General features: G+C 36.1%; 1 protein-coding gene across 2 annotated transcripts in view; it reads right to left on the reverse strand.

The window, feature by feature from the left end:
- Nucleotides 1–296: 296 nt before the first annotated feature.
- Nucleotides 297–12987, reverse strand: part of NEMF (nuclear export mediator factor) — a 48057-nt gene continuing 35366 nt past the window's right edge. Inside the window, exons 23-33 of one of the 2 annotated variants that reach the window (XM_043471619.1) lie at nucleotides 12008–12281; nucleotides 11214–11256; nucleotides 11016–11065; nucleotides 8761–8914; nucleotides 4237–4314; nucleotides 3888–4085; nucleotides 2631–2663; nucleotides 1723–1823; nucleotides 1581–1624; nucleotides 1419–1498; nucleotides 297–1166 (exon numbers count right to left, since the gene is read on the reverse strand). In XM_043471619.1, the coding sequence (XP_043327554.1) occupies nucleotides 1089–1166; nucleotides 1419–1498; nucleotides 1581–1624; nucleotides 1723–1823; nucleotides 2631–2663; nucleotides 3888–4085; nucleotides 4237–4314; nucleotides 8761–8914; nucleotides 11016–11065; nucleotides 11214–11256; nucleotides 12008–12281 (1133 nt within the window). In that variant the 3' untranslated portion in view covers nucleotides 297–1088. Of the gene's footprint in view, nucleotides 1167–1418; nucleotides 1499–1580; nucleotides 1625–1722; nucleotides 1824–2630; nucleotides 2664–3887; nucleotides 4086–4236; nucleotides 4315–8760; nucleotides 8915–11015; nucleotides 11066–11213; nucleotides 11257–12007; nucleotides 12285–12987 lie in introns of both variants that reach the window. The other variant, XM_043471618.1, reaches the window with a different exon arrangement.

A 12987-nucleotide genomic window follows, 5' to 3' on the forward strand; every position in this document is an offset into this window, starting at 1 on the left:
TATTAATTATTCCTACCACTATCAAAATGGTCAAGTTACTTTCTAAAGACATTAATATTTTAGCTGTTTGTTTAATGGCATGAGTAGTCTATTATGTTGAATTTAAAACAGTAGGCTACATAAAGTGGTTGTTGATAGGACTACGCTGGTGAAAGAAACCTTTCAAGGACCAACGGCCGTCCAGTCCTTGACCCCAGTGCTTTGGTGTAAGGGCCGGGGCAAGCGGAGTTCCTCATGTTGACTCAAGGCAGCCTGTTGAATTGTTTTAAAATCAACAGCTTTTATAGCTCATAAAGAATGGAAATAATGTATGACTTTATTCTCCATTGTTAGGAGACAGAAGAAAAAAGCTGGGTCATGAGTCTTTAGTGGTAAACCTGAAAGTGCACTTATAATATTATAGGTTAAGATACTCTTAGGTTAAGATCAGTAACATGCTACTGATAATTACTAGAGGTGGAAAATAAAATGACACAAAGCTGAATGAGATTACAAGAAAGAAATTAAGATGAAAAGTAACGGTATTATATAAATGCGTGGAAGTTATCAACACCAATTTCTTCTAGGTGTTATCTTAAGCCAAGTCACGGGAATGATTTGTATTTAAAATCTAGTCTAATATGAGTAAAAGCAGAAGAAGTCTACTTCCTCAAGACTTATTAAATGTATAACCACCCCAGCCCCCACCAGGAAAAACAAAACTTGCGATTGGCCTGTAATAGATATATTAGATGTTATGTACAGTAGACTACTAAGTCAGTAGTCTAACCAGTTGAGCCACTTCACTATTCCATTTCTTTACAACATGAAATGAATACTTACTATTAACCTTCCAAATTTCAAGAAAATGTAGAATAATTGCAGTTGTTTACAATTAGCATTTGCTGTCCACAAATATTTTAGGAAACCCTATCATAGTGTTTCCTCTCTATAAAACTGGAAAAAAACCAAGTCATTTTGGCGAATACAGCAAGGCAATGTTAGTTCACTTTTAAATGTGGAAGTCTTGTTACATGATGTTTTCATCTTTGAACTTCCAAAAGGCTATAAAACTGACTCTTCTCAAATATTTTAGGATTTCATTTCAGCTATTTTCTTTTTACATTCAGAAGATTGGGTGCAGACACTTTCACTTTGCCAGGAATGTTTCTTGATAAATCCGTGTCCTAAAAAAAAAAAAAAAGGCTGAATATTTTCACAGTCACGTTTTTATGATCTTTCTATGTCCTCTGCTGCCAAAAGAATGGCATTTCTAAAATTTTCATCTGAAATTTTTTATTTTATATTGTTTCTAGCAAGACAGCAGTCTTCTAATAGTTGCAGCTTCCATCTGCTAACAATGCAAAAATAAAAAAATTATAACTGCTCATATTTAACTGTACCACCAATCTCTAGAGATTTCTACAGGAATACTTTACCTTTACACTGCGGAATAAGTCTTTTTCTCTTGCTGTTGCTTCTCTGGAATGCATGAAACTATTCAAGGCTGTTTTCGCAGCTGTAAGCAGAAGATAGAAGAATCTACTTCTGTTCAGTCAAGAAATGTTTAAAATCATAATTCACAAAAAGATTTTAAATACCTTTTCCTTTTTTCTGAACTCCAGGAGTAAGTTTCACTTTGTATCTTTAAAAAGGAATTGCATGTGTTACTAAACAGAGATTACAAAATGATTCATACATCAATGTTGTGGCAGCTGCTTGAGTAAACTCATAATGACTTACTTATAGTTTGTCATGGTGGTATATGGGGCACATATTGGAATGGCAAACAGTAGTACATCTTCAGAATGTGGCTGCCCTGTCAAAGAGTCAAACAGATTTTCCTAAAAAGGGAAAACAAAAACAATTACAAAAGCTATTTACACCAGCCCTAAAATAGGAAAATTCTAATAAAACAATCAATACATTTTATCATTTTCTGATATATAATATTTCACCCTTTGGGGCTATATATAAAGCAGAGCTTAATGACGATTTTCAAAATGACACTTAGATATATTTAAGAGAAAGGGAGAAACGGGAGGCATTTTTGGTTGTCATAACTGAAGCAGGGTTGGGGGCGGGAACAATATTATTGACATCTATTAGTGTAGATGCCAGGAATGGGACAACTCCCCACAAAAAAGAATTATCCATCCCCAAATGTTAAAGATGTCAAAGTCGGGAAACTGGATTAGAACAGTCATCTCTCATGCCTGTTCTTAAGGAGAAATTCTAGGGCTTCTTAGAGTTCCCATTTTGTGGGCTGCCTAGAAGATTGCCTATATTTATCTAACAACATGAGTAAATTTAGATTTAGGACAAAACACTTGGTACAGTTAGTGCTTACTATATGCCATGAACTTTTCTAAATGCTTTATGTATACTATCTTAGTTCTCGCACAACTCTCCCGGTAGAGGCAAGTATATCCCGTTTTTCAGATGAGGAAACTGAGGCACAAAGAAAAATGTTTCCAAGGTTGTAGTTATATGTAATAGAGTTAGGATTCAAACACAAGAATGTGTTACTCCAGAGCTTGTGGTCTTTTTTTTTTAGCCTTTTAAAGTTCTTGCTAGAAGTTGTGTGCCAGATATTGTGGGACCCAGATTGCAGTCAGTGTTGTAGTATGAACCCAAACACAAATTCATACCTCATTTCCCTGTTGGTCTAGATCTTGTTCTTCCTGTTTCAAATATATAAAATTTTAAAAGTCAGTTGTAACTTAAATTGAAACGCTATACCATTAAAATCTATGAAGAGAAAAACTGATAAATATAAGATAGATTAAGTTCATACATGTGTCTAATATATAAGAAAGCGATGCCATTCAAAGAAAAAAGGATGTGCCCTAAAGTTAAAAAAGACTTCCACAGAATATATGCTAATGAAAGTGTTAGTCACTCAGTTGGGACCAACTCCTTGCGACCCCATGGACTGTACAGCCCACCAGGCTCCTCTGTCCATGGGATTCTCCAGACAAGAATGCTGGAGAGGGCTTGCCATTCCTTCTCCAGGGGATCTTCCCCACACAGGGATTGAACCCAGGTCTCCTTGCACTGCAGGCAGATTCTTTACCATCTCAGCTGCCAGGGAAGCCCATTGATAATTATGAATATTCTTTTAACAGTTATGAATATTTGTAAGGTTTACAGAGTAAGTAATATAAAAATCTGAAGACAAAAAGTGAGTTAATATTACTAAACAACACTGTTCAGGGAACCAAGAAAACAGGAATACATTTAGGATCCCTGTAAGCACAACCTGCACTGAATGGAGCACACATACAACCAGTTTTAACTCCATGAATAAAAGCACAAAATACCCCATGAATACAAAATGAAACCAATTTATAAAACAATAAATCCTTCGTTCAGAATTTCAAAAAGATGTACATATTCTTGCAAGAAGATACACATTAAGGCCAGACTTTTGTACTCAGCTGATAGAACTAGGCAACTATCTTAACTGGAAAAATGTTAACATCTCACACTGTGTAGTCACATTTGACATCATGTAATACAGTATATATTCTTATAGAAAAACCTAGAAAAGTGCAAATTCATTTCTCATTCATGGTCAACATAATCCTAATTATCTGTTTTAACTAAGTTTCCACCAGAATCTAGTTTCTCCATAAAATTTCCTAATGGCTTATGATAAACTTTTTAGGAGCTAACCAACACTGCCATTTTTTATATACAGCAATTAAAATTTAGGTCTTTTAGGCTATATTTCTTTTTCCTTTTTTTTTTTTTTAGGCTGTATTTCTAAGGTAACTTCCCATTAGGAATAGGGTTACCACTCACCCTGGTTTTATTTTAGCAGTGTAAATCCCATGTCCTGGGAACCTTGAGATCGTTGGTCATCCTAATGAAGAAGCAAAAGCCCATGTGTGTGGTGGCCTTACCTTGTCATCATGTGGATCATCTACAGCCAAGTCTTGTAACTCATGAGTGGTAACTTCAAGGGATAGAGTTTCCTTCTTTATGCTGTCTGAAACTCTTGGTCCACCTCTAGGTTTCTGGGGCTGTTTCTTCACTGGTTCATCCTTTATTTTGCCTTTCTTTCCCTTTTTCCCTTTTTCTTCTTTGTTCGAACCTGCAGACTTCATAGAGGGAAAAGCAGTTAGTTAATGCTGACAGTATTTTCAGTGTTGTCAGTTCTTTAATGAAGTACTGAATGCACAGCATATGATAGGCAGTGGTCTGGATGCCCCTTGAAAAACAAATGAAAATTTATTATTAAATGTTACTTACTCCCAGCAATTTCATGATGAGCTCACGTTCTTCTTCATCTTGGTCCTTGTATTTTTCCTTCATTTTTTTCATTTTACTCTACAAAATAAAAAACGTTTTTGGTTGGAAAAATTCAGCAGTAAGAAAATGTTAAGACATGTATATAAAGAAAAGGCACTTCTCTAATTCTGTCAAAATGGTTAACACCAAAAAGGCACCACTTTAACAACCAATATGGAGTCTTTGAAGATGGATAATCCATAGTCCTCACCCTCAAACAATTGACCATCTTGTGGAAAAAAAGATACACAGAATAAATTAATGCAAAATAGTCTAAATGCAAACAAGTTTATATCTAAGATAATTTAGAGAAAGAAGACTTTTTCTTAGCTTGAGCAAGAACTAAAGGGAAGAAATAAAGCAGAACTGAAAGGTTCACTGCATCTGGGAATACAGGAAAGGCAAGATTATAATGTAAAGACAGAACAGAGTAGTAACAGCTAGTCATTACACATGGTTGTCATCAGGATACACATAATAGGAAATGGGGCAGCAAAATTTAGCTGGCTATTTATTGCAGAGACTCTTAATACTTTGGATTTCATCAATTAAACAACTGATTCTTTACTCTGGGTACACATCCAAATCACTCGACCAGTTTTTAAAACCATAGACACATAGGCTTCACCTCCAAAGGCTTTCATCTTGACTAGTCTTAGCTAGGACCCAAATAACAAATTTATAAAATCATAAAGATTTAATAAGACACACACAAAAAAACACTATACAAGATTGACAAATCAAACTTCATTAAAATTGACAAATGTTGCTCATCAAAAAACAATTACAGAAGTGAAAAAGCAAGTCACAAAACATGAGAAATATTTGTAGTACAGAAAACCAAAAGACATGTATTTAGGATTTCAAAGAACTCCTATAAATCAGTGAGAAAGTTGGACAACCCAACTTTTAAAAGCCAAATTAAGATTTCAGTATATACACACTTGAATGACTTGAAAAACCCCAACAATACCAAATGAAAGTGACGATGTAAAGCAACTGGAACTCGGATACACAGCTTGGTGGGAAATTGGTACAAGTACTCCAAAAAACTGATAATATCTACTAAGTCAAACACAGCATGTGCGCTATAACCCCAGCATTTCCACTCGTAGCTATACAGGACAGAAATGAGTATTTGTGAATCTCAAAGATACAGGTCTTCAATGATGAACAATATAGTAGACAGAAACTGGCAGATGCTATTTAGCAATGCAAGTGAACTGTTACAACAACATGGATTATTCACAAGGTTGAGTGAAAGATGTAAGACAGGAATATATAAAGGATGATTGCTTTTTTACATAAAGTTCAAAAACAGGCAAAATAATCTATTGTGATTAAGACATGTTTTTCTCTGGTGGGAATACTATTTAGAAAGGGGCAAGAGTGAGCTTTCTGGAGTAATATAAACATTCAAGGGTCTTGTTCTGGGTGTTGGTTTCACACAGATATATGTGCATATAAAAACTGAACTAAAAGCAAAATATCTGCATATTACTATACATATGTAGCATGTGTACTGAATCATGTCCGACTCTTGGAGACCCCATGGACTGCAGCCTGCCAGACTCCTCTGTCCATGGAATTTTTCCAGGCAAGAATACTGGAGTGGGTTGCCATTTCCTCCAGGGGCTCTTCCCAACCCAGGGATCAAACCTGGATCCACTGCGTCTCCTGCACAGGCAGGCAGATTCTTTACCACTGAGCCACCTGGGAAGCCCACTATATGTATGTTACACCACAAAAAACAAAACAAAAAACTTGAGAATAGAATGAACTATTACCAATAAATTGAACCAAGAAATGGAAAACTCAACAAAAAGAATAGTTTTTTGGAAAAATATAGCTTGGGAAAACCAACTTTGGAAAAAAAAACCTGAATGGAGTTATGATCGCTAAAGAAAGTTATTAAGTACTTAAAAACCTACCCTGAAAGTGTTACTTGCTCAGTCGTGTCTGACTCTTCTGTGACCCCATGGACTGTAGCCAGCCAGGCTTCTCTGTCCATGGAATTCTCTAGGCAAGAATACTGGAGTGGATTGCCATTTCCTTCTCCAGGGGATCTTCCCAACCCAGGGATGGAACTCGGGTCTCCTGCATTATACGCAGATTCTTTACCATCTGAGCCACCAGGGAAGCCAGATATCCCTAAACATCAGGCCCAACTGCTAAAAAAAAATTTTCAAGGAACAAATGATCTCCATTTTATACAAAGCACTAGAGAGCATAAAAAAGGAAAAGTACTAAACTTACTTTATGAAGCTGGTATCACCCAGATACCCAAACAAGGCAAGGACAGAATTAGGGGATTTTATAGTGTAATTTACACATGAACTCACTCGGAGAAAAATAGACGCAGAAAAGGCATTCAGTAAAACTAAACTCATGATTATTAAAACTAGCCCTTTGTAAAGGATGTCTACCAACAACCCACAAGAAACATACTACAATGTTAAAAATCTTAGAATTAGTCCCTTTAATGTATTACTGTAACAAAGAGGCATGCTATTCTTACTTTTATGCCACACTGTCCTGATGTTTGAGTCAGAACAAGAAACATGAGAAAGAAAAGCAAAGCCATTATTTGCAGACTGACTGCCTAAATTTCATCTGTAGCTGCTGCTACTGCTGCTGCTAAGTTGCTTCAGTCGTGTCCAACTCTGTGCGACCCCACAGATGGCAGCCCACCAGGCTCCCCGTCCCTGGGATTCTCCAGGCAAGAACACTGGAGTGGGTTGCTATTTCCTTCTCCAATGCATGAAAGTGAAAAGTGAAAGTGAAGTCGCTCAGTCCTGTCTGACTCTTAGCAACCCCATGGACTGCAGCCTACCAGGCTCCTCTGTCCATGGGATTTTCCAGGCAAGAGTACTGGAGTGGGGTGCCGTGGCCTTCTCCTTCATCTGTAGATGAAATGTTAAATACTCAAGTAAAACTGCTTAATACTATCAGCTGGACGAATACCCTTAGTGCATACTTACGACTTTTTTTAAGATAAATGACTAAAAATAAGAATTGCTGAGTCAGAGGGTAAATGCACTGTTAGGACTCTTGATTGGAATTCCCATGGTATATACTCAAACTTGTACTGAATGACTGAATACACATTATCTATTAATTTGATGGGTGAAAAAATTCCCCTTGTTTACATAAACATTTTTCTGATCTACCCCCTACCCTGCAATTTGCCCTTTCTTTCAATTATATTGAGTTATATTGATGGTTCTTTTCTCCACCAGATTTAAAGCCAGATTTTTTAAAAGATGACTAGCCACTAATTTTGAATGCTTCATACCCTTTAAAACACAATTTATGGTTCTGTGTCTAGATTTTATTCTGCTTCACTTTTCTACCTGGCTGTTCCTATGTTAATACCATTCTGTTTTAGAAAGTCTAACAGTAGGGGCTTCCCTGGTGGTCCAGTGGTTAAGACTCCATGCTCTCAATGCAGGAGACACGGGTTCAAACCCTGGTCGGGGAACTAAGATACCACATGCCATAGAGCATGGCCAAAACAAAACAAAAATAAACACCTTTATTTAAAAAAAAAAAAAAAAAAAAAGAAAGTCTAACAGTAAATATTTTACTACCTAGTAAGGAGATCCATCCTTCATCTTCTTTTCCAAGATTCCCTTAACTATTCTCTGGTATGTACTCTTTCAAATGAACTTTCAAATGTTAATTAAAAATCTCAATTCTTTTTTGAATGACTTCACGTTGAATTTACGTAGTAATACAGGGAGAATTGATTTTTTCCCCCTTTCATCCCTGGTCCAGGAATTGAACTGAGTCCATGTACCGCAACTACTGAGCGTGTACTCTGGAGACCATGAGCCGCAATTACTTAGCCTGTGCACCACAACTTAAGCTTGCATGCCGAGAGCCTGTGCTCTACAAGAGAAGCCACTGAAATGAGAAGTCTGTGCACTGCAACTAGAGAGTAGCCCCTGCTTGCCTCAACTCGAGAAAAGCACAAGCAGCAGTGAAGACCCAGCACAACCAAAAATAAAAAACTCCATAGCAGAAGAAAACTAAATTAAAAAAAAAATTTTCAAAAGAATTTAATTTTCTTAAAGATATACCTATACATCAGCTCATAATCTCTACACAGCTACATTTTTTAAAGTATAGTCTATACCTCGTCTTTCTTCATCCCCTACCTTTATAAAATAGGTAAGAACTGTAACCAAAATTGCATTAATAATTGAAAAACAAACTACTAAGTTAAATTATCAGATCAGCACTGCCAGTTTTTAGCTAAGTGTCTCTGGCAAATAAATCAATCTCCTATTCCTCTTCTACATAACTTGAGAGTTTCTGTATAGATGGTCTTAAAAGAACAGAGAGTGATCTCTATGCTCCTAAACACTATCTTTTCAACTAATTTTCAAAAGAAGTCACACAAGATTATTTTTCTATTTCACTTAAACTTTAAAAAAGGAACCTCAAAACTTTACTTGTGAATCATATAGTACTAAATATTACCTTTTGTCCTCGTTTCATTGGCTGAACAACTGGGACATTTTTGCTTGTGTTCTGATGAGTTTCAATGTGTAGAGCATTTTCTTTTTCTTTGTCCTTTCCTTCTGTCATTTCTAAATCCCCTGAGTCATTTGGAAGCTTCTTTTTCTTCATTTCCCTAAATATAAATGAAATGAAAAATATCTTAATCTTAGAATTCCAAATTCTTAATATCCTAAAAAAATGATACGCAGAAGGGAATGTGTATGAGATCATGCCGTCTGCTTAACTTGTTATCACCAGGCTACAGTATAAAAGGAGTGCAAGTCATCACACAAGAAAAAGCTAAAAAATTTTCTCTCATGAATTTATGATTCTTCCTGGCATCCAGGCTCAACACACTGTCATCCTTGACTTATCCTGATTCAGTAGCCACGTTCAGTCCCTCAACACCTTGATGGCCAGGCAAAGGGATTTGTAGTCTTTGTATCACCATGGCCTTGGCAGATGTTAAATATTCAGTAAAACATTTGTGGGTCTGTTAGTGGAAAAAATGGATCTTAGAAAATAAAGAGGAAAGGAAAATCCTATTACTGTGCAATCACATTCCCAATGCCACTGCCCCAGTCCAAGTCCTTATCACTTACCACCCAGACTTCCTCCATATTCCCCCATAATCTGTTCTACATGAACTTCTACATTAATTTTCCATTGTTTACCTATGTCACATTTCCATTCAAAATCTTCCAAAAGTCCTCTTCACATCACTATTAAGATAAGTCTAAAACACTTAGCTTGTTATTCTAGGTTCTCCACTTTTGATTCTATTTCACTTTGCCAATTTTATCATCTATCAGTCCACAAACATGAACATTTTGTTCCTTCCACCTCAGTCTACTTATCCATTTCCCCAAAGCACCCTCAACATTACTTCCAAATACCTATCACCTCCCGGTCTCTGATCATACTAATTCTCCTTGAAGTTTCTGACCTTAACTTGCATTATCTAAGATGCAACTATATCTTCAAGGTAAAAACTTCTGATGGTATTTCCCAAAACACTTCAATGCACAAAAAATTCTTATTCCTGAAATACTGTATCACTTTCAGATAACACTGTTCACAGATTTATGGCTATTTCTTGAATCCAGGACTCAAAAGCTTCTTGAAGGCACAAACTTTTAATTTTACCTCTTTGTATTCTACCATAATATCTAGCATAATACCATACTCATAAATATCAGCACTCAGTTTTCTATAATTTATAAAGATTATCAAACAAATGGGTTTACTATCCATTCCAATCTAGGGCCTCTTTCTGGAGTGCTTCACCAGCTGTCGTCTTTTCCACCCTGCAGTAGTTGTCTCAGTTGTCCCCTTCACTCTATCTTTTTCTGTCTGCCTTCTACGCCCTGTTATGTTAAAGAAGAAAAAAAAAAAAGATGGGGGAAAACCCCCAAGTCTTCCTCTTACATAAAAACTGCCTAATTTCAGTACAGGCATGCCTCAGAGATATTACAGTTTCTGTTCCAGACCATTGCAATAAAGTGAATACTGCAGTAAAGCAAGTCATGAATTTTTTGGTTTCCTAGTGCATACAAATTTATGCTTACACTACCCTGTAGTCTATCAAGTGTGCAAAGCAATATATCTTTAAAAAGCAATTGTATATACCTTAATCAATACTTTACTGCTAAAAAAAAAAAATACCACCACCTGAGCTTTCAGTGCATCATAATCGCTTTACAATAGAAACAAAGTTCACTGATCACAGATCACCTGAACAATTAATAATAAAAAGCCTGAAACATTGCAAGAATTATCAAAATATGATCCAGAGACATGATGTAAACAAATGATGTTGGAAAAGTGATGCCAACAGATTTACTCCATACAGGGTTACGATAAACCTTCAATTTGTTAAAAAAAATTAAAAATCTGCAAAGCACAATAAAATGTGGTATGCCTGTATTCGTCTTCACTTCTGTCAATAGTATCACAGAATCAGCCTATCTATTTAATATACTGCAATTATTACCATACATATTTATTTAATAAAAGGTCTGTTTTGTGTTACTTGACCTATCTGATTATAGTGGCAGACGGGGCCCTTAAAAGAGAAAAACCTATCAGAGCTGAATGTAAAGAACAAAACAAAATTTATGCTAAATCTTGGTAATGTTAATGAGATCTTTATAACAGCCAAGTGATCTGTCATAACCAAACTGTCAGTTATAAAAAATAGATGCTTTTCAGTTAAATAACACAAGTATATTTACCTTCTTTCCTTGGCTGACAAATGCCTCCGGCTCTGCAATTTACTGTCACTCTATTAAAATTAAAACAAAAACACAAGCAGATACAAACAATAACATCACTACTGTTAATTTTTCAAAAGCCAAAATTAAAAAGAAAATTACTCTTATTTATTGAGAATGACATGATGTTCTTCAAAACACTTTGAAGGAAAATGTTACCATATTAGAAGATTCCTCTTTTGAAGCCAATTTCTGGAGGGACCTATGGAAACAAACAGAAAGAGGAGTCTACAAGCCTTTACAGGCATTCAGTTACAAAGCCCCCAAACATTCCCATATTACTCTCCTAATTAATTATTGGCAATGCTATCCATACATTTTCAAATGTGGTAAAATTAGAAAAAGTATAATCAAATTGCTCATCTTAAAAAAAATTGCTCATCTTCTCACTTTATATTCTTAAATAGCTGACATGTATTGGACACCTATAATATGCCAGGCACTGCGAGATGCTTTACATGCATATAACCTTCACAAAAACCCTACGAAGGGGTACCATTCTCTTTTCACCAAGAAGGAAACAAGCTTAGACTCAGTCACTCGCCTAAGGACCCACTTTAAGATTCAATACTGGTCTGACTCCTAAGCCTTTCTTAACTACTAATATAATAAAGTTTTTATAGCTATGGTGTTGTTTACCTAGTGATCTGTGAGACATTAAAGACTAAGACACCCTTTTTAAAAGAGTGTAATTGCCCTTTTATTATTAGAATTTATAAACATTAACTTGTTCCTATTTTCATCTAGTTTGGCAACTTTCACATTAACTGTATTTTTTTACCCAGTGTCCTAAGAATTTAAGAGAGTTCTACCTCCTTATCAAATGGTGAACAGACAGTAAGATCGTAGGACAACGGAGGGTAAAAGCACTGAAGTCAATCTTGGCATTATTTTTATAAGGTCATCACTCCCAGCTTACAAAATAAGACTGAAAATTATGGCTTTGAAATTACCTTTGGGACTGGAGGTGGGACAAGTCGATGGAAGTATCAGGATAATGTAATGTCTCTTCTTCATCCTTAATTTCACCAACAGGTTCCTGATCTTTTACCACCCCCTCAGACTCTCCTTCATTTTCAGAGCTTTCTTCCTGAATTAATTCATTTAGTTCATTGCCACCACTCTGAATAGTAATATCCTCTTGGTCAACCTGAGTCACGAGCTCCACTTCCACAGGAGTTTCATGTAATTCGTCTTTATCTTCTTCACTGCTACTTTCACCCCCATCTGCTAAATTACAATAAGGAAAGTCAGAGTGCTATCATCACAACAAAGTTAGATGATTTCCTTGAAAACTTCATAAAAATATTCTGTTCACTTCCTCGTTCTTCAAAACATCACCAGAAAAATATTGGATCGTCCCCAAAGGTTACTCTGACTTAGATAAAAGGATACTCTGTATCCGGAATTGACTGGAATAAATGATCTCCAAGATCCTATACCACAATAAATTTCTTAGACATTGCAATCATTTCTGCAATGAAAACTACATCTTTTCTTTGTTATTTCCAAAACGAGAAAAACAAAAGCAGTTGTAGAAATTCTGCCAATTTTATCATAATTTGCACATGAGAACTGAAATGAAATAAAACAAGTTATGTAACTGGCACACAGCAAGTGTTCACACTTTTGCAAAAGGACCACCATCCAGTGGTAATAATATGGTCCAGTTGTGCGTGTGTGTGCACTCAGTTGCTTCAGTCACGTCCAACTCTTTGCGACCCTATGGACTGAGGCCCACCAGGTTCCTCTGTCCATAGATTCTCCAGGCAAAAATACTGGAGTGGGTTGCCATGCCCTCCTCCAGCGGATCTTCCTGAACCAAGGATCGAACCCGTGTTTCCTGCATCTTCTCCAGTTACCTCACCTATAAAAATTAGATGCCACCAACCAAGGATGGTTGTGAGAATTCAATAGAAAATAATGTAAATAA

This window comes from Cervus canadensis, chromosome 6 (assembly GCF_019320065.1).
Source record: "Cervus canadensis isolate Bull #8, Minnesota chromosome 6, ASM1932006v1, whole genome shotgun sequence".
Taxonomy (NCBI): Eukaryota; Metazoa; Chordata; class Mammalia; order Artiodactyla; family Cervidae; genus Cervus; species Cervus canadensis.